The sequence below is a fragment of the Thunnus maccoyii genome, chromosome 5 (genome assembly GCF_910596095.1).
Source record: "Thunnus maccoyii chromosome 5, fThuMac1.1, whole genome shotgun sequence".
Classification (NCBI taxonomy): Eukaryota; Metazoa; Chordata; class Actinopteri; order Scombriformes; family Scombridae; genus Thunnus; species Thunnus maccoyii.
The window spans coordinates 28,943,480-28,966,668 of record NC_056537.1 but is presented as its reverse complement, the minus strand read 5'-3'; the positions used below and the strand labels follow the sequence as shown (position 1 = coordinate 28,966,668).

Here is a 23,189-nt window from a genome sequence, read left to right as displayed (position 1 = left end):
CAAACTTTAACCATACAAAAGTAGCAGGAACAGTGTTTCATTTTCAACACAGTGCAAAAACACCATGGCAAGACAAGACAAGAAGTTAAAAAAGTTAGAAAGTAGATCTAGCAGATAGATGACTTAAGCCAGGAAAATCTAGATATTTTGTGCACCGCACAATCATCTCAATCAGTGTCCTCTTCCCAAAAGCTTAAAGGGGACAGTTCTGTGTCTGAGAAACCATCTATTTTGGTTGGAGTTGTGGTGGATTACTGTGCCCACAGCAGTCAGTGGTTGTTGTAAGTTGTAACTATTCCCTTCAGCTGAGAAACAGTAAAAACAGTGAAAACAGATAAACAGCTGACATACATCCTTATACAGCAAGTCTGAGAGTCGGCCTCATGTGTCCATAAATAAACCCTGATGATGATGGAATGTGATTGTTTTCCTTTAGCTTGCAGACAGTGAAGACAAGAGAAATATGCCAATAGTCCCTTTTTCAACATGTATGTCATTTTATGTTTGGTATGCAGTGTTTCCCCTAGGCTGACTGTTGTTTTTTATTTGGGGGGTGAGGGGTCGGGGGGGTGGGAGTAGAGATGGTGTTCCGCTGCAGAATGAATATAGGGGAAACACTGGTATGAATAAAGCTTGGCTTATTATGTCTTGTTTCAACAATAATGAAAGAAACATCGGCATTATATTTTATTATACTGCATTTTGCAAAAATGCAAGCAAAATGCAGACTGAATAACTTTGACATATATGTGACAGTGTTAGCAGCATTGTTTGATCCACTGAGGGATAAAGGAACAAAGACCTAAGCAGTGTTTTAATATTTGTGTCATTTACAAGTGGCATTTATACACCTACCTAAACTTAGCTTACCTGTGTTATTACTCAAGAGTTTAGTTTAGATTTTTTCTATGACTGACAAATGTTAGTTTGTTATAAGATCATCTAACAAACTAACATCAAGAACACAACACAGCATTAGGTGTGGGTCATGTACAGTGTGTAACATTCGATCATTATTATTAATGATATATAATGTGATACAGAACATTCTATGTGAAGTTAACTGAGAAACCGTTAAAATAACAATAATAATAAATAATAAAATAACCAGATAGGAATGTCTGTTCTGGCAAAATTTAATACCTGATAAATCAAGATATGATATATTAATGTTAAAATCTTGTAAATCCAATATTGCAATAAAACCGTCATGTTCATTGATTTGCAGCACTTCACACAGTGGCCTAATATGACCACATATGTTAAAGGAAGAGTAAGCACTATAAACTGTATAAAAATCTCTGAACAAATTTCTATCGTCTCATATTAGAAACGATTAAATTGCCCTATGCAGCATTAAACTAATGTGTGTTATATGATAATCCGGACACCTGTAGAAAAATCAATGGCATATATGCATACACAGTAAGTGGAAACTTTTCATTCAGGCAAATGCAGCAGGGATCTTTGCATGTAGCACATTAAATACAAGCATGATTCAAGTTGCTAATCCTTAGATAAAAGACACAGCACTTCTGCTCTTGTTGAATGAGTCTAGCAGCGTTAGCTCAGTGAAACACACAAACACACACGTCTGTTGACTCTCCATACCTCGGCTTTGTTCTGCTTTGTGTCCGTGGGATCTTGCGGGTGTGTGATGGTGTGCGTCTCCTCCATGCTGACCAGCTTCAGTTTGAGGTACGACACCTCGTCCATTAGATCCAACTTCTGGGTCTCCAAAGAGGTCCTGCTCATCAGCTCCTGAAAAAAACACACACATATACACTATAGGTCACACACAGGAAAAAGGCACAAAAATAAACAAATGTCGAATACACACAGAAATGAATTAAAAAACATACAGCTACCAGAGAGCAGGATAGTGAGAGTTCAGCATGCTACTCCACTCAGTACAATGTTCTTCCCACACTGACAGACCAGGCTAGGCTGGGGGCCCAGACCCCACAAAGCTAAATATACACACACACACACAGACACACACAGACACACACAGACACACACAGAGGCAGATTCTATTAATATATCCCTGTGCTTCTTTGGTATGGGAGAGAGTTAAAGAAACTCTGTCTAAAAAAGAGAGAGAGGACATGCAAGCCACTGGACATGAGGAGTGTGTGTCTGTGAGTGTGTGTGTGTGTTCTCTGACTCACACAAAACATACATTTCTTTGCCAGCTCTCAGTGTGTCTTTTGCTTTCGTTTCCTCATCTAAACCATTTCTAATCCCACTTCCTCTTTTCTAAACTAAAACTTAAACTTGCCTTGGATTGTTTTTTTTTAAGACTCTGACAACCATTGTCTCGCTCCGCACTCGCTGAGATAAAACAGGTCAGAGGCAAATGGAAAAGAAAATGAGCCTCTGAACAGTTCGCCCACTAGTTTGATAAACCAGGTCCGAAGCTTTGGGCCTGACTCTACCCTCACAGTTGTCATTTTATACCATAAAATAATCACAGTCCATTAATCCAACTAAAAGAAATACATAAAGTCACATGGTATGTTATGAAAAGAGAAATCTGTCAGTAAATTTTAAAAACATAACTTGTTTCCAATAGTTTTACACTGAAATATCATGAGACAAGTGACCAAATCAAGTTCATGTCAATGAAATCAAGGAAAGTTCCTAAACAGGTTGATCTTTAATGGACAAAAATGATTTGATCTCATTTTTTTTTAAAGAAAACTGAAAATTTGTGAGCCAACAGCAGACTATCTTATTAAGATGGTATGCAACTTGCAGAATCTTTTTGAATAATATAGTGCTGTTGTGCAATACATTGTGAGATGTCGCAACGCATTTGAGACAGAGTGTCTGGAACAAATGAAAACATTAAGAGGATCATTAGTGCTTGTGTATGTTACAGTCAGGCTTTTCATGTGTATTTGTTCCCCCAAAAATAATAAATAGTTTAGTAATGCACTACCATAAAGTTGGGGACACGATGAGAAAGAGATCTGTCTAAAATCTGTAGTTTCCAAGTTTGAGTCACTTGAGTTGTTTTCTCAGACATGACAAATCTTCCTGAGTGCAACAGTTTTCACAAGAAGCAGATCTCAACATGATGACTAAATTGCACACAAAATTGGGATCCGTGTTCTTTCACTGAAGTCTGACCAGATAATTATAAATACTATACTAATAGATTTCTGAAAGCTGTAATCTTTTTTTTTTTTAATTATAATGGGTCATATCCCATGTACACTACCTGTCCAGCACCAAACAGCAAACAGACCAAGTTAGCAGCTAGTTGGTGAACATAGTGGAGCATTTAGCGTCTAAAGAGCCAGATATTTCTCTTAGGAGTTTGTGGATACCAGAGCAGAAAGGAAATGAATACTGGACCTACATTCATCATTCATCAGGTGGACAGAAACAGCTGTTGAAAAATGAATGCTAATGTTGCTCTGCACCTGCTGGATGTATGATTAAGCAACTGTTTGCAAACACTTAACCATATCAACTTTATAAAGTGATACTGTAATATGTCAGTGTTGTGTTTACAGCCAGTCATGCTGCCACCAAATAGCTAAAAAATTCAATTAATTAATACTGCTCTAGGAAAAAGACACCATGGAATTCAAAGGTTATGGACATGATATACTCATTACAACACAAAGATCAAACACAATATTAAAGATTAAATAAAAATGTCATTAAATTAAGATTTGTACATGCTTATATTTGTTCAAACATATTATTAATACATTTTAAGTCTTTAACCCTTTGTAATTTTCACCTTTCTCTCGAGTGTGGATGCCAACATTAAACACATTAGAGACAACTGTATTTGACCACAGAGGGATGCCGTACCCTCCAAATGGAAAGATCACATGGTAAACAAATTATGTCAACACCACAGCCACAGACAGACAGCTAAAACCCCATAATCACTCCAAGCTCAGCAGCAACACACACACACACACACACACACACACAGTCACACTCACACCCACACATAGAAATCTGCTTAGTTATGGCAGCTGACTGTCAGTTTGCAATCTAACACCAGTGTCACTTACAGCAGGATAAGCCGCAGTCTTTAGAGGTAATTTATCAGAACTCTCTGGTCGTGGCTCACAGCTCAGCTGCCTGACATTTGCTTTCCTTAATTATGTAGAGCAGCACGTGACAAATTATCATCCTCTCTACAGCGTTTCTAGATCTCTTTCAAGAGGCTGCACTTCTATCCAAAACAACACCTGTTTTAAATATGAGTTACATTGGAGAACTCAGATCCTGACTTACAGAATTTAGTATCTGAAGAATGTCATTTCAAAAGGAAATATCTACAATTTGAATGACACTCAGATTTAGAAATCAGAAACAGAAGGTGCACTGATCTCCGTCACTGACACCTAAATCAAAGTGTTCTCAGCAGCTAGATTTGCATGTTTTACACCAATAATTGCAAATCATACACTTTACATTCTTTCTGACCATTTTCTGAAATGTACCTTTAGTTCCCTCCGGTGTCCTGTCCTGCCTCTAGTTTGAAATTTTGCTGTAAAAATAAACATGAAACTAATATTTGCTTGAGATTGGTAATCCTTGAAAGGAAAGCAGTATTCATTGGTTTTTAGACCACTTGATGTATATTTATATCTGTAGCTATCCTATACATGTATGTATAGTGAATATACTGTATACACATTTGATTGTAATGCATAAGTGGGATTCCTTTACAGTAGTTTAGCCTACTGTAGCATACTGTATTTACAGCACTTCTGATTAATTTCTGTAAACTGGAAGGTTGCACTATCCATGTAGTAAAGATGTGTCATTCTTTTTATTGTATTGGACTCTTGGTTTATGGGTTTTTAGGTCACTGTGTTATGAGTTGACACAGTTTTCTCAATGGGAGACATACGTCAGTTTTATGGTTTAAGAGTCAATCCTGAGATTTGTATTGTTTTGGTTGCATTTGATGCATTTTGGAGATTAACTGTAGTGCTGAGCTTCATGTAGGTAAAGAGTTGTGTGTGAAGAGTTTCTAAAAAGGTGAACTCAGTGTAGACAAATGTGTGTAACCAATTATAAAAAAAACAGTAAAAGGTTGCTGTGGTTTGATTTTGGCCAAACTGGAAATGGCCTCCATTAATGTAAAGTACACTCATAAACTCGATGATGTAGTCATAGATGATGATGTCTATACATCAGAAAAAGATAATGAATGTTGACTAAAGCTCCATATGTGCTCGTGTGTGTGTGTGTGTGTGTGTGCATATGTTGTGTATTATTAAGGACGTTATGTCACCACATTACTGTAAACCATATAACTAAAATGTCTAATACTGTAACTTCGGTGTCTGAATAAAGACGCAGTAGGGCATGCAGTCACAGTATGACTACATGTGTGGGAGGATCCCCTCTAGCATGAGAACATTGTACTGTGTGTGTGTGTGTGTGTGTGTGTGTGTGTGTGTGTGTGTGTGTGTGTGTGTGTGTGTGTGTGTGTGTGTGTGTGTGTGTGTGTGTGTGTGCTGACTAAGGACTATTTCTTATTAGATTAGCTGAGGTTCCCACAGCAAGTAGCAGCCCTGTGGCACTGACAAATAATGTTACATGGCTGGATGGACTCTCTCTGTGTCTTTATCTCTTTCTGTCTTTCTTTTTCTCTCCTTCTCCCTCACTCACACACTCACACACACACAAGTTTGAGCAGCTATCCTTGTTAGGACACTGCATTGACTTCCATTAATTGTGGACAGCCTAACCCAAACCCTAACTCAAACCTGAGCCTAACCTCAATTCACACCTTACCCCTAACTTTAACCAGGACCTCAGAAATGACGTTTTGCCTCATTAGGACCAGCCTTTGGTCCCCATGAGAACTAATGGTCCTGACAAGGCAGCTGTTTATACCGGAAACAGCCCCGGAGAGGCAACAAAAACACACACACACACACACACACACACACAATAAAGTGAGAATGACACAGACAAACGACATACTACAGCTAGAGCAGTCACCTTTTAAATCCTTCAAACTTGCTCTCTAATTGTATGTTGAGGAGATCTCAGAGACACAAATTTGGGAGATGATAAATACTCAAAAGAACGACACGATACAACACAACAGACACACAGACCCAAAGAACTGTTATCTTTCTCCACACTCCACCTTTATCTCTCTCAGAAAACATCTCCTATCACATTAGCTATTTGACCAGTAGTCATTAACTGTGAAATGGGATCATGTCACACACACACACACACACACACACACACACACACACACACACACACACACACACACTAACCAGGACAACAGCTGCAGATCAATGCAGCTGAATACAATAAAACCTCCCAACTAACAATCACCACTCATGAGGCATTGTAAAGAAGATCTAGGGCAGCAGCAGGTGGAGATAAGTTGCATACCACCGAAACAACTGTGGCTGCAATACCTGTCGCTTTTATTAACTTTAAAGTGAAGTGCTTACATTTTACTGTAACAGCAACATGGCACAAATTCTGTTAATTACAGCTGACAGAGATGAAGAAAAGCTAAGGAAGCCCAAGAAGAAGAAAGAGCTCTGTTTGATTCCTTTAATTTTCATTTAATTATTTAGTGATTACTGGATTCTAAAGCTGTCTAGATGAAGATCAGAACATCACAGCCCTAGTGGGGTATTTATTTTGGGGCTGTGGCCTTTTTACCCTCGGTGTTGACAACGCAGAGGACAAAGAGCCTGTTGACGCGTCTAAACAGAGGGTTGATTCTGTGATATTGTGAGTTATGGTCTTGTTGTGTCCAGCCTGGCAGAGCTCATGAGTTTGCCTCATTTGTGACGTCAAGCACAACAACTGGAACAACTTGAAGAAACTGAATGTTTCACACTAAATTCTTCATACTGGTTAAAGAGGAGCAGTGTGACCTGCAGTGGTGTTGATTTACTAACAGAAAAGAGAAAGTCTCCCCAAGACAATCTAAATTCAACCACTACAGATCATTTTCAGCTACAAGAAGAATCCGAGTGTGCTAAACAAAGAGCACTTGTGTGTGTGAGGGAAAACTATGTACATTTTCATGGCGAAGCGACGTTACAGTGGAGGGTTAGAGCGACTTTAATCTATATTGGTGAGGATCGAAAACAGCTAAAAGCAGAGTGAAACATCAGGTGACATAACTCCACATGAATGTTGCTCTATGTCTGCTCGATGTGTAAATAGGCAGCTGTTTGCTGACATGTTCGCCATATAAACTTTAGAAGGTGACAATCTGTCCATGCTATGTTGACAGCTTATATATTGACAGCGTATAAGTGGCTAAAAAAACAGTCATTACAGGTTTAATTTCATCTTCAAATAATAATTACAATGACAAACAGCTTCATTCACCCACCTGCAACTCAGACACACCTTCCAGCAATGATTTGCTTATCGGTCGTCAAAGTGAACTATCCCTCAAATATCTGTTATATGTTCAGTTTTTTTGTAACTGTCAGACAGGTGGGTAAGCAGGCTCACACTCTGTAAAACCCTTTTAAACATGCTTGTGCTAGAGGGTTACAGAAGTACATCAACCTGATATGACCAGCAGGGCTTGCTTGACTTTTCATCAAATGTTATCTTTGCTCAATTCAGTTAGTCTCATATATCAGCTTCTGAATCATATTAAGGGATGCTTCTTTCTTTGCTCTGATGGAAGCAAATCTCTGTTTTCTATCAATGCGTGTACGGTAGACTTTTTACCTCAGGTCCAATAAGAACTGACTGAACCAAAAACAGACTGTTTTACAAAGCAAATATTAGTGTTTCAAACCAACTGAGTAAGAGATAACAGTGGTAGCAGTGCAGTCCAAAAAGGTCACCTTCAAACTCAGTTTGTTACAAGAGTAAACTTTGTCTAATCTAATAAAATCAGAGGAAACACAGTAATGTGCTTTGACCTGTAAAGTCTACTTGTTCTTGTTGCTTTGCATTAAACCCACCACATGACTGAACTGGTGATGAGTCAGAGGGGGTCAACAGTATAAAGTCAAGCTGGAATGCTCTCCATGAAACACTGCACCACTCCTTTATTTATTCATTTACAGTACCAACCTCACATCTACTACTATTCCACCGCTCTTTTATGTGGACATCCTGTTTGACAGCTGGCAAAAATGATTGGCATGATGATGCCATTTGTTGGGTTGAGTCCCTTGAAATGTGCTCAAATGTGCTTTTTAAGTTAATTATTATTTTTTTGATTATTTTAATAAGTAATTAATATAGTTATGTTGTTAAAATGTTTGTCAAATTGAACTTAACTGAAGACTCACTGGCAGAATAGTCACAATACTGGACCCTGATTGGACAATACACTCTAATCAGCTCTAATGGAACAGTACATTACTGTGTGTAACCCAAATATTGTGTTACACTCTGGTTCAGTAAATCAGTGGTCAACTTTTCTGTTTACACTTTCCATCATTTGAGTTTTTGACCACTAGTAGAGCTATGAAGCAATGTTATGTGTCCTTGTTTTGTGCACGCGAAACAACACACATGCATACTGGATGCACGCGGGCGAAGCAACACATTCCTGCAAATTGTTTCATACTATTCCACTGACACAGCAATGCACCATGCAGGCAGGGAAGAAGATACAAGCAATTAAGGTTTCAAAATATTTCAACTGCTTTACAAATGTTTTAGGAGGAAGGAAATGCATTTAACATGTTTGTTAGACTTTAGGGATACACACAATGTGTTGTGGTGAGTAACACTCCTCAGGGCATCTTTAATTAAAGAACATGAAGTCACTATGCCAAGCTGAAAATACACTCCGACTAGGGATGCCCTCTAATAGTCGACCAAACTGTTAGTTGATGAGAAGAGTCTTACTTGACTAAGTTTTCATTGGTCGGTTAGTCGCAGGGAAAAAAAACAAAAAAACAACCCTCAAACTCCATTCAGGAGCTACGCCTTGTCATTAAGACTAGGTCAAAACCTTGTATATCGCTGGACCATGTATGAAACACTAGAGGGCTTTTCATTTGAAACGATGGATACAGATAAGTGGCAACACCCAGCCGAGGCACGTAATGAAGTTACATCATTCAGCCGACCAATGGTATAACTTCATCACTCAGTCAGCCAGGGACAGACATACGCATATTGGCTGCGGTCCAGCCAAAAAGTTATTAGACTGTCGGGCAGGAAATCATCCAAAGCGTAGAATAATTTCGAGCAGGTAAAGGACGACCCCAAGAAGGTGACATGCAAACTCTGCATGCAATGATTTGCTTATCATTCGTCGCCCTCAAACATGACTTATCATCTGAAACACGTAAGCAGCCTGACGTTAGCCACCTAGCATGGCGTTAGAAGGTCATAAGTTGTGTGATGTTATACTGTGTTGAAATAAATTAACAAAATGTTCAGTCTCAGTTAGCATTGTCATTAACAGGTGGTTCACTTCATACGTGCGCTTTTAAAATTTATATTATAAAGGCTCATTATTACGGTTTTGTATTTCTCTGTAATATAACAAAGAGTTAACATTGTTACTTATTCTTTCTCAGCCCTGGAACTCAAACCACTTTCCAATGCCCCAAAAATATATATATTTAAATCATTAGATTAATATCATAAACATGTGATGACTAGTTGACGAGGAAAATCTTTGGCCGGGGGCAGCCCTAACTTCAACATAGTAACATGTAGTAACAGCAGCACAAATTATCCACCTGGAGGCTTGTGAATTATCTCTCAGCCATTTGATTAAACAGAACATTTCACATAATGTATTTTTTGTACAAACTGTTTCTGTGTCACAGTCACTGCATAGTCACATTTTTTCATGCGTGTATGTGAGATCGTGTGCGTTACCTGTTGCAGCATCTCCTCAGTGGAGGCCAGTTTCTGTCGGTGTTCCTCCAGAGAGCTTTCTAGATCTCTGATCTTCTCTCCCTGGGCCTCCACCTGGTCGGTAAGAACGCTCACCTAATGGGTGACACATTCATACTCTGTTATGACACGCAATAAGAGATTCAGTTACAGATTCAGAAACATTGACAGAATGAAACCTAAAGCAGGATGTACATTAATGTTGTTGCAGAGGATGACTTACACACATATTCATACAGTAACAGAAAAAACAGATAAAAGACTTAATACCAGCACTCCCATGTATCCTTCTCCTCCTTTCACTCCACACACAAGCACACATCCATCCCGGCATACCTCATATCCAAAACAACACACATTTACTCAGCAGTCTGTCACTCGGGAATGCGTTGCACATTTACTATAATCTCGCTGACAACACTTTCACCTCCTGCCAAACACACACACACACATACACACACATACACACACACAACTCTCCTGTTCTCCTGAACTATGCCAAATCCCTCTGACAGCAGCTGATTCTCTGTCACTTCAGCTTCTCTGTTTTTTTACCCCTGCAGCCATGTCCTGTTTCGCAGCACTCTGGCAAAAAAAAGAATCTCCTGCAAAGTTTCTGGCTCAGGATGCATCAAAATCCAGTAAACAAAGAAAACAAGGACTCCGTTTTGTTACAAAGAGGTGGCGAGTGAATGTTCTGTTGGTCTGTGGATGTTGCTATGCTTCCTCAAATGTCAAACGACAAGTAAGTGGGTGACTGAATGAACAAGTATGTGAATGAGTTACATCTAGGATCCTGTCTTTGTTTAGCACCTGAAATCATCTACCTGACACTGTAACATACAGTCTACTCTCTGTGCAACTTATCACAAGTTTACATTTTGATATCAGCAAGTCAAAGTAAGCATCTAAAACACAAGTCATGACTTTGATGTAATAAACTCTTAATGTTGAGGAGAAACACTGAAAGTTGTTACAAACTCAGTCTTACCTCTGCTCTGCTCCGCTGCTGAGCCACACACACACACACACACACACACACACACACGCACACAAATGGAGGTGAAAGTTCCCTTCTAGGCTATAGGAAAGTCAGTTACTGAACAGAGAGTGTGCATGCTAACACACACAAAGACACACTGAAGCAAGACGACACCTCACACAAATAGTCCTGAAGGAGAGGCAGGTGGAGGGAAAGTAAACCAAAGAACCACAGAGGGGATGACCTGTCAACAACCAACCAACCATGTAAGCCCTGTCACCTTGGATATCAACCAATCACAGCCGACGTCACAGGAAGAATGTGTAACGACAAGGTGTGTGTGTGTGAGTGAGTGGTGGTGAGAAATGAACTTTATGAACCAGAGCCGTCCGGGCGGGTGGTGCACTTTACCTCAACATTAAAAAATGATCCGCTTACATGGGGAGTGCACAAAACAAACACACACATACAGGTGAAAATAGCCTGAGGAACAGTTTGAAAACTACCGTTTAAGCAGGAGGAATGTAAAGACAGATTGTGTATCTGTATGAACCAGCTATTAAAGAGCAGGGAGAAGCTGTTGACATCACGTCGTGCAGAGATCTATAATCTTCTGCTTTACCACAGTAGTGCTGATGTTGATGGTTACTGTAAAAGCCGTCAGTAATCACACGCTCAGACAGTTGAAGCTGAAGGTGTCCGGGCATGTTTTGTTATGAAATAACATGAAATATCTGAAGAATCAGGATTACAGACCAGAAACTAAGATGTTTTTCCAGTGTGGCACCAATCCTTCCAGACAAATCCCTGGATCATTTACTTATGGTAGAGATTGAAACGATTATGTCAAAACAAAACAAAGTAGGATTATAATTATGTTTCTCTTTAATTGTGTTATTGGCTTTTTTGTACATTTTAACAAAAGTAGGACAGAATGTCTCACTGAATCTCATGCAGACAACATGTTATATAAGAATAAGCCATGTTGCTTCTGTATGTTTAGGAAGTTGTTGAAAATAGTATTTTGATGTAGATTAAACACACACACACAGACACACACACTTCTTACCTGTAGCACCAGAGACTCTTTGTCTCCCTCTAGGCGGAGCAGTCGTTCTTGGTAGGTTTCATTGTTGGCTGGAGAACACAGGTTCACCTGGACAAACACAAAGAGCAGAAACATACAGGTTAACAAGCAGGTTAAGGATGAAGGGCGGCATCTGTGGTGACCTCTAGGACTACTTCCAACATGTCCATATCAGAACTGAGCTCATGTTCATAGGGGTAAACCAACTGAACATCACTACTTTCCCCTGAGCCTTGTTCTTCATAGGTGGATAAATTAATTAGCTTGACTAGATTACTGATAATTTAACACAACCCTGGATTGATGCATTTTTCACACCTGGCTTTAGAACAACAGTTCTAGTTAACCTCCAACTGTTGTCACAGCAACAAGTTCTTCAGCCAGATCCTGCAAAAGTGTCGACTTATTCACAGTTAGGTAAATAATGGCTTTTCAAGTTGAACTCCAAACATTCAATTCATTTTCAACTCCTTTCATTATGGGCACCAAGTTAAAAACACGTAAAATATTCAGAAATGATAAAGATTTGTTGGTGTGACTATAATGCTTTCATGTTCACAAAAAGTAAAATATTCATAGATGATAAAAAACAAAACAAAATTAGTTCACTGAAAAAACAGCAAATCTATATAGCGTTTAAGATACTCTAAGCAAAATAAATATACCCAACTAAATGTTTCTGACTGTTATTAGACCAATGAAACCACAAAACATGGTAGTTGATTATGACATTGTGATAATAATAAGGAATAAATTCTAGTCCGTTCATAAAAAATAAGGAAATGATGTAAGTACGACTGATTAGTATCATCTACCTCAGCTGTGTTTGAAGTTATCTGGATGAACAGGATCATTTTAGCTGGTTAACATTCCTAAATGTTGTCTGCAGCTTTAAATAACAACTGTCATTTTGATGATATCTTTCTTTTTTTTTGTTTATTTTTATGTCTTATCAAACTCTGCAAAAACTACTGACAAGTCTATCAAGTCATGAGTCACACACTGTGGGAGATAGAGTGAATATGCTGTTATTGTAATTGTTAAATAAATAAAAAAGAGTTCCAATATTGCAGGTTTCTGTTTTGCATTGATGGCATGTTAAGAATTTTAAAAAGTAAGAAGTGAAGTGGCATCTATAATCCACTCCCACCACTTCATGTCCAGGATTGGTCTAGGCATGACTGATAAAAGCGTTGTTCTAAGGGTTTATTTCTCACAAAGCACATGATACAGAGTTACGAAAGATCATCTGACTCATCTGACTCCCATATATCTAGAAATAGCACAACATCTTAAATAAACAGATATGGATATTTTTCCTTTTTAGTAGTCAGCCAAGCAGGAGAAAATGCGTGTGTCAAACTGTCTAGAAATAGAAATACTTTCTAATATGTATTTAAGCAAACACTGTGAAGTGGCTTTTTCCTTTTGGTCAGAGGCTCTTTTGCCAGTTATGTAGTCCATAGCTATTAAGGTTGTGGCTGAATTATGTGTTCCGCAACCGAGGAAGTAAAAATGAAAATCAAGCAGAACTATTTTAAATGATGTAAGGCTTAAATGATTTAGTCTGTAGAGTTTCCATGTCTTTCTAAAGAGTCAGATTATCCTGTCTTTGAGTGTCTGTGTCCAGGGCTGCTGACTCCTTGACTTCTCAGCCTGCAGCTGCTGTTGACAGGGAAATTCAGAAAGAGAGGAAAACATTACCCAGCTAGAAACGTGGATATGATAAGGTGACGGTTTCTGCTTCTCTCAGCTTCAGAGCAGTCGCTTCATATACAAACGTATCAGCTAGTAGTGCTCAGTTTCATTATAACTACGTTTATCAAGATTATAAAAATCTGCAAGCTGGAGATATGATACACGGTAGCCTTTGTTATGAGGAACAGTATCAAGACACTAATCAATATTTTTATATTAACAATGGATAAAATGACAAATGTAGATTGTGAAAGGGGCCACAAAGAGAGAATTATCACCCAACTCTGCAGTTTCTCTAAATCTGCAGAGCATTTTAGCATCTTTCAGCTCACTGTTGGTTCACTTTCACCACTCTGATCAACCTTGTTTTTAGCCCCAACAAGCAGCTGTTTTCATCAAAAGAGTTCTGATAAACCCACTGTATGCTAGCTGTTCAGCACCAAATGGAAAACAGAAAAAAGTCAGCAACTATCTTGTGAACATAGCGAAGAATTTAATTCTTAAAGAACAGTAAGGAGCACTGAAGACTTGAACCAAAACAGAGCTAAGAGGATTTTAGACTTACATTCATCAGATGGACATAAACACAACTCCATATAAATGCTAATGTTGTTTTGTGTCTGCTAAATGTTTAATTAGGCAACTGTTTGCCATAACTGACTTTATAAAGTGATAATATGTCAGTGTTGTGTTTGCAGCCAAAAAATAAATCACTACTGCTTTAAACTCTTCTGTGAAGAGAAAAAAAAGAATAAAAACATGAACAGTAGGATTTACAGGAGATACAGATTTAAAAGAAAATTAGTACTAATGACATAATTGGTATGAAAATGTAATTACCAATCATCTCAACCATTACTTGTTTAGAGTAATCAATACTAAAAATGAGAGAAACATGAATTCCTACAGTCCACTCCACAGCTGTCCAACTATGGCCAAAATACACTGTCTAAAACAGTCAGACAGTCCAGAAAAGGATATAAAAGCAGCCTAAAATATGTCTAAGTAAGTAAGTAGAAATGTACAGCTGCAACAGTAAGTGGCCCTTCCTCTTGTTACGTTGATGACCCAGTTTTGAGAGGAGGAATGTAAACATCTGCATTCTAGGCTTTAAATTGAAACTGTTATCTGGAGCTAACAATGTACACTGAGTGCAATGGAATTAGCTTCTGTTCCTTGACCACCAACAGTGCCACCCAAAAATAAGCAGTGCAAACATTCGTACCATTAGTAGGTCATGTTTGACCGTATGACTAAATTACATCTAAAAGAAAAGGTACAGACAATCCAGGTGATTCTTAAGCCTTACAACATGTCAATATGAAACATGTACATGCACAAAAGACACATCGAGTATTAATCTTGCAGAACCCCAACAAAAGACCTTAAAAATCAGCATGTAATCCTTGATGATCTGTCTGCAGCTGAGGTCAGTGAGTTCAGAGGATGCATACAGACTGAGCCACCAGACAATGACCATATGGACACATTAAACCTATTAGCATACTGTAAACTAAACAGACAGACAAGAAAGCAGAGGGGGGAGAGAGAAAGAAAGTGCAAGATCAAGAGAGAGTAAAATGATATTGAAAACTATATTTCGACTAACCGTCACCACAGGTACCACCAGGAATAAGGAGGTCTCCCCTGCTGTCTAATATTTATTTTTACAATTACATTGCAGTATGACTTTTAGTTTTTGTCACTCCAGCGGGAGAAATCAGGAACTATTTGATATGTGTTATAATCAAAGATATTCCCATCAGACCGGTGAGAAGCAGGGCCATTTCAGAGGGTTGGCACAGTGCTTCAAGGGGCTGATAAAGGAAACCAGGCCATGCTGTTTCTATCTGTCTGTCATCACCTGTTGGGTTGTGTGAGAATAGAGGGAAGTAGACAAAGAGGGAGGGAGGGCAAGGATTTGGGGGCAGAGTTAGGTTGCTCATGTTATCGCTTTTGTGGATATTCTTGTCAAGACTGATGGAAATACAATCAGTAAGTACACCTCTCTGCAGCAGACTGAATATTAGAGGCTGTATATAAGAGGAGGAGCAATAGTTAAAGGTGTACCCAACAATAGTACCATTGTATACTACTAATTTATCACAAGTAAAGCCATCTGCATGAATGATGCAACTGGGTTGAGTTTTTGCTGTTTGCACATGTCTTGAGAGCTGTGCAGTGTTCTGGGCATTTAGAATAAAAGCTGTGGCCAGGGTAGAGGGAGGGACTCCTAATGACATGCAGTTTATGATGCCAGTGCCTAAGAATGCATGACAACATGCAGGACACCACCTACTTTTTAATGATTCTCAAAAAAGTGCTTTATATAACAGTTACTGTACATACACAATATGTACAATATGTACTGTAACTGGAGTTAAGCTCAAAGCCTGTTGGTCATGTTTTACAATTTTTCAAGTCTGTCCTAAAACAATAGTCAGGTGCTCAAATGAACATTGTCATCATTCCTCCTGTTCATACTGACCATTAGAAGATCCCCTCATAATGGGACAAAATCCACAGTCCTCCTTCTATGCAAAAAATGTATTTAAAAGTTTATTTGAAGTTAATATTTAGTTTTAGTCGTCCTAAAGGGTCAAATCCAGTAGATATCTTTCAACGTTACGGTCTTTTGAATGCCAAATTCCCTCCTTGTGTTACTATACTTCCACGGCAGCTGAACAGGAAAACACTGTCCGTTGAGACACAAGGAGGGAATTTTTATATAAAAAAAGACCATAACTGTGGAAAACATCCACTGTATTTGACTAACTCATATTGCTAAATGCAGGATGTCACCTATCCTTTAAACCCTAAAACTCATTTTAAAGTCCTTACAAAGGAACTTGCAACCGCTTTGTAAGACTGACAGTATTGTCTACAGTAATATCATTTCTCTGCATACAAACCCTAATTTTCCTATTTTGAGTAAAAACACTGACCAAGCTGCCTTGCAGCATGGAAAAACATTTTTCCCTTGTTGCTCTTAAATTCATTGTCGAGTGTTGATTCGATTTGGTCATGGAGCATGCGTAACACATTAGCCTAGGTAGTCTCTTGTCACACTGCTGCGTTTCTAAATCCAATTTAAAGGCTGGTCCAATTCAATTTTAAGTTTGCACAGCTTGACAATCAACAATCCAAGTCAGTTTGGAGAGTGTATGTGAAGGTGAGTCCTTGGCATTCAGGATGTATTTTCATTTACTATATGTGCAGTCTGAGCTTAGATTTAAGTATATTTAATCTTGATAGCATTAAGCATCCACTAAACATACTTAATCATGCTATACATAGCGAGAAACACGGGTAAAAATAGCTGTTTATTGTTATGGAACTCATCAAACCATCATGAAAACCACAGGATAAACATGGCAGGTTCTACGCAGCGGCTGGTAGCTGGTTTTAGCATGTTACTGTAATAACTGGGCCTTCTGTCTGACAGGAAGTAAAGGTGAAACCACTTCTCTCACACACTGTTTTGTCAGCTGACACATTTCCCTAAATAGATAATTAACACGTTTGGTGTATCCGAGGTTAGAGTTGGAGTCCCCTTTGTTGCAGATTGGAATCCTTTTGTATTTTTGAGACCCATTACAAGATGAATCAACTACTTTGATGCAATATTTATGCAGTGCACTTTTCAGACAATGTTGGACTAGTGTTCAAAGTCCAGAATTTATGCCTGAACTAGAGAAACTGAAGAAACAGTTCATAGACCGTTTTCACAGCAGACGTGTTGATTTGTAACAGTAACGCAGGTGTTACTAATATCATTAACGATGACTCTGTTCCTTTCAACTGTCTCAGTAAGACGTGACTGTGTGACAGTGAGCAAGCATGAACAATACCAAGACCCTGAAACTGAAGCAGCTAAATGGAATTCAGCCATCATTCATTTTATTATTTCCACCTGTGACATGTTAAAATGTTTTCAGAGAAAAAGTCCTACAGCATTGAACATCAATTTGTTTATGTGACCCTTGAAACATTGGTTATGTTGCTGAAAATAAAAAAATCTTACAATTGTGATATTGATTCCAACCATATCACCCAAATCTACAGCACATGATCTCTCACATCTCTCAGATACACAACTTACACACACACACACACACACTTGGCTTGCATACCATGTTATTACACATTGTGTCTCTTAACGGTTAGTGTAGCAGTAGAAATGGTCACAACCATAAAATAAATCAGACTCAAACATGTCAACTTCACTCGATCTGCTGATCTGCTGTGTCCGTACTTTGAGTATGAGCGGTTTAGAAATAGCATGATATGTTGTTTTCCGAGCTTGACTGATTAGATATCAGAGAAACAGAAATCAGCAGAGTAACTACCCACAGTGTAGCATGACTGATGACAAAAAATGGAAGAAAATCTGTAAATAGTATAACTCTGTATTACTGACTGAAAGAAGCCAATTAAAGAGACAAAGTGCGCCATCTGCAGAAATTCAAACTCTATCTGCAGAAAAAGATGTGAGTATTTGCACAACCGTTACAGTTTTTTTCACTTCACGTGAATATTCACTGTGTAAATTGATAGGATGCATTATACAGGGACGGATTAAGTTGAGCAACATAATAAGTTCCTAAAATATCAGAGTTAATATATTCTCTTATTTAAGACAAAAATCTCTTTTGTGTGTAGCAGAATTTAGGATATTTCACACGGTGCTCAGTTTAAGCATGACTGTTAATGACCTGAACAGTTGCTGGAGGTATCTGTGTGAATGGTCTGTGAAGGTCAGTTTAAAAGGTCAGCGTGTACTGCTACAAGATTCAAATACAAATAGAATCAGCATGTGTTTTAAGGGCCTTAAGGCTAAATATTTTCAGCCCAATGTAAAGCCATCTGACAAAATGAGACAAGCTTGGCAAGGCACTGATTTATATCAACAATAATCTGCTTATGTGACTCCAAGACAACACAAAAACACACGGCTCAAACTCCAGACTCTTATTGTTGAAAACCTGGCATCTTAACAACAGCGCAGATCTCGCGTGGCAAAGTCTTTCTCTGATTGAATCCTTACAGTATCAGACACCGCTTTGTCAACAGCAATCAGCTGATGGATAATGCCTCTAATCAGATAACGCAGTCCTTGTGATGCATGCCTACACAAACACACATACACATCCCAAAACAACTTTTCAGATTCAGCCCTGCTCTTGAGCTGAGGGAAATTACATCAGAAAACAGTCTGTTGCCGGGAAGTAACACAATAAGAACACGCATCTAAGCTGGAACAATTATTATCTCACAGGGACAGAGGAGTTTCCTTTTTTTTCTCCCCCCTTTAAACGCCGCTCTTCTCTTGTTTCCACAGACTCGAAACTCCTTCAAGGAATCACACAGAAGGAATGTGAAACAAGAAAAGACGTGAACATAAGAAAAAGAGAAAAAAATGAATCATAAAAGTCAAGTAAAACCTGAAAACTCACCTTTTTGAGCCAGGAGAAGTGCTTGTAGAAGTCAATGGGAGTCTCCATGCTCCCAGCCCATCGCTGCCCTGCCTATTCCTCCTGTGTTTTTGTCCGACTTTATCAGACTGTGTGTGTGCGTGTTATTGTGTTAGAGTGTATAAGCGCAGCCCACAGACGGGACAAAGTAAGAGTGGATTCTTGAGTTTGCAGAGTGCTGCAGCATGTGAGCACTGTCATGTGTGAAAATGTGCGTGTGTGTGACTGCGATGTTCACAGCTGTGGAGGAGGGTTGTTTTACGATCTCTGCCTTCTGAGTGGGACAACTCCCCCCCCCCCTGCTCGTGCTTCTCTCTTTCCTCTCCTTCTTTAGTACCACGGGTTTCTTTCTCTCTCTTTCCCACTCATCTTTCTTTTTATCAGGCACTCGCTGCCTCCTCCCTTACCCTGTTCTGGTTGGAGTTTTTGCCATTTGTTGCTCCTTCCCTCTCCTCTTTTACCTCCAGTCATTCCTTCCTCTCCTTCCACCTCTGTTGCTCTCTTCTTTCTCCCCTTTCTTTACTTCTCACTCGCTTCCCCTCTTTTCTTCTCTCTCCCTTCTGAGGTCTGTCTGCCGGCCAAATGGCCGAGCTCAGAAAGAGGGGGGGTGGGAGGGTTTGTCGTTTTTCTTCTTTCTGTCATCTGTTTGTGTCTTGGCCCATGTTCTCTCTCTCTCTCTCTCTCTCGCTCTCTCTCTCTCTCTGTCTCTCTTACACACACACACACACACACTAAACCAGCAGCATCTAATGTCCAACGCATGAACAAAGCAGCAACAGGCTGTAATATCAGCACAAACATGAACCATGCCAGGTCTCCCCGCCTTGCTTGTGCTCTCTTTTAATTAAGTTACATTCACAGTACAGAGAGACTTCAAAACACTATCTTCAGGAGACTCTCTCTCTCTTTCTCTCCTCCCATATGTCTCTGTGTCTGATCATTCTCATGTTTAAACCTATTAGCTGGATTTCCATTTCCTGTATATTTTACAGAGGCGTTCACAGTAACAATGTCGACCTTTTGTCTACATGACGGGTTTATTTACGCACATACGCACACGCAAATAAAACTCAGGCATATCGTAACTGCTTGTTCTATTATGAGGTCTTCAAAGAGTCTTCAAATAAAAAAAAAGTTACACATAAAACTGTACTGTATGAGTTCATGTTCAGTAGTATACAGTATTTGCTGCATTTACATAGCCTTGAGCGTGTGTGTGATTTAAATTTCATTATCTGGATACTTAGAGATACTTGTGTCAGTTAGTTTTAGAGTATATTGGGACTACAGGAGGACTTCTGTTGTTACATCTAATAACAAGGTAATTATGACATGTAGTGTTTGGACTTAAAGGCTTTCTTTCAAAATCTGTTTATTGAATTTGAATCCTTTTAAATCCCTTATTGACTCTATTTAGGTTTGCCTTTCAACTTTTATATGTAACTTTAAGTTCTTTAAAGGTTTTTACAACTCATGTTTTTAAAGCTGCACTGATCCACATTGCTTTTATTAACAATTGATCAAATGACTATATTTAATGTGGAAGGAGTTGCTTGTAGTGACAAACGCGTTTTAGCATCTTTAGCATCAAGCTGATTGTTTTGTTTTGTGGCCCGCAACTTTATAAAACCACTGTACACTACCTGCCCAACAGACCAACAAAGTTAGCGATTAGCTGGTATATCTTTCTCAGAGATAAAAATGAATGAATAAATAAAATAAACATAAAGTGTAAGTAACTGCAAATGAATGCTAATGTGGTTCTGTATCTTGTACATCATATGGGCGACTTTTTGCTAACATGTTAGCCAAATTAGCTTTATAAGGTGATAATATGTCAGTGTTGTGTTTACAACTCATTGCACTGCTCCCAAGTGGCCAAAAATATCACTTTATACTCCTTTAAATAATAAAAAAGTTAGTTATTTTAATTATATTTAAGTCATATTTTTACTTAATTTTAAAGCGCCAATTAAGATTAACTTTCAATTAAGAACTGCAATCATCTTTTGTTGACTGAGAGGGCAGAAGGACTACTAACTTTAACCCATTAGATACAGAACCACTGACATTAAAGCCACCATGTGTAGTATTTAAAAATGTTCTTGCTTATCCTGGTGCTACTATAACAAAAACATTCCAACTAGCTGGTTTCTATATAAAGATACTGAACAATCCTGTGTCATCTGTCTTCAAAAGCACAAACACACATCCTCCTGACTAGTTTTGGGAAAATTCTAATCCTAAAATCTTCAACTGAGTCAGACACACATCTGAAGCAATGTTAACGTCTCTGGGTCAGCAGTAACAAGCAGCAGTCACAGGGTATCACAGCTTCCTGCCAGTAATACACTTATGATGCTTCCTGTGTTTACGTGTGTGTAACTGTGAGTGTGTGTGGAGTATCTATCCCCTGGAGAGAAGCCCACAGGGTGCAGACTAATTGCGGAGCACCAGCGTCTTTGATCCCGTTCCTCTAGGTCAGCAGGGCGGAGCAGGAAGGGGGAGAAGGTGGACAGGATGAGGACAAGAGGGAGCAGCCAACCTTACAGACTAGCTGCCTTGATAATCTGCCAGGCTTTTGTTCATCTGCTATTGAAATTCAGTGGTCATAAGAGCTGTTTTCACTTGAACTACTTTCTACCAATGACATAGTCCCTTTGGAGAGGTTGCGGATTATCCACGGTAACGGGGGTATTGTTTGGAAAAAAAATGTTGCTGGAATTTTTTTCAGAAGCTCTAACAAAATTCCATGTACATCCATTGGGATCGAAGCATACTTTGGATGATTTCACAAAACCTATATACAGTAAAACAAAAGTCGATGAGTGAACTGGCCCTTTAAAAACTAGGCGAAAATGCAGCCCAGTATCCCAAGGAAATTAGTTCATATTGGATGAATTTGAATTTCATGATTTATGTCCAGTGCTAACGGTCAGCACCAGTGCAGGAAGTAGTCTGCCCTTTATGTAGCCAGGTGGAAAGTAAGGGTGTGGAGGTGACCTTTCCCTGACCCTAAGTATTTTAGTTGCCTAATCCTAGCCATACTGTATTTGCCATAATCACAACCTTTCCCTAAAAGTACTGTAGATCCGCACTGATATTGCAGTAAGTGAGAATCTGAAAAATAGTGGCATTGGACATAAAAAATTTTTGGCACTTAACGTAATTCAGGATTTTGCAGAATCAGACATTTTTGTCTAGTGATAGGTAGGGCTGCAACTAACAATTATTTTCATAATAAATTAATCTGTCAATTTATTTCTCAATTAATCGATCAGTCATTTGGCCCAGAAAATGTCAGAAAATGGTGAAAAATGTCAAGAACTGTTTCTCACATCCTCAAATGTCTTGTTTTGTCCCGACCAAAAGTCCACAACCCAAAGAAAGTCAGTTTACTGTCACCGAGGACTAAAGAAACCAGAAAATATTCACATCTGAGAAGCTGGAATCAGAGAATTTGGAGATTTATTTCTTAAAAAATGATTCAAAACGATTAATTGATAATCAAAATAGTTGCCGATTAATTTAATAGATGGAAACTAATCAATAAATGATTGTAGCTATGAATATATGAATATATTATATTGATAGGTTTGAATCAGATTTTTTCAGGGAAACACGCAACATCTGCATGTATGGGGACATAAAATCAGAATGATTATTTATTGTAAACCAATCAAATCCATTAAAAACATCTGCAGATTTGGGGGTAAAAATTGTACAAATGAAAGAGCTTTCACTTAAATTGAAATATAGCCACAAGGGAAACAAAACAGGCACTAAAGATGATTAATAGCCTCCAGACAGTTGTTGAATTCAACCTGCTCACAACATTTTAAACCACATAAGCTTTTTCTCTATGAAATTCCCTCAATTTATCCCATTAACTGTGATGCTCCTGACTATATCTGCTCACAAATAAATTAACAGATTAATAACAACTCCACCATCATGTTACACTGCCTGTATAACACAACAGCACAGAAAAACAGCTTGGAGAGAGAAACTGAGTCAGTGTAAAGGAAGAAGGGAGGTGTATGTGCGAGAGGGGAGGGGGGGGGTGAGCGGGAGAGAAGTGGAGGAATAA

The 23,189-nt window shown here is 38.7% G+C and overlaps 1 protein-coding gene across 7 annotated transcripts in view; it reads right to left on the bottom strand.

Moving 5' to 3' along the window:
• ppfibp2b (PPFIA binding protein 2b) overlaps positions 1 to 23,189 on the bottom strand; it is an 84,674-nt gene that overhangs the window by 31,908 nt on the left and 29,577 nt on the right. For 6 of the 7 annotated variants that reach the window (XM_042411221.1, XM_042411215.1, XM_042411216.1 and 3 more), the window contains exons 4-6: positions 11,910 to 11,996; positions 9,841 to 9,954; positions 1,612 to 1,761 (exon numbers count right to left, since the gene is read on the bottom strand). In XM_042411221.1, coding sequence (XP_042267155.1) covers positions 1,612 to 1,761; positions 9,841 to 9,954; positions 11,910 to 11,996 — 351 coding nt within the window. Of the gene's footprint in view, positions 1 to 1,611; positions 1,762 to 9,840; positions 9,955 to 11,909; positions 11,997 to 19,081; positions 19,596 to 23,189 lie in introns of those variants that run through there. The other variant, XM_042411220.1, reaches the window with a different exon arrangement.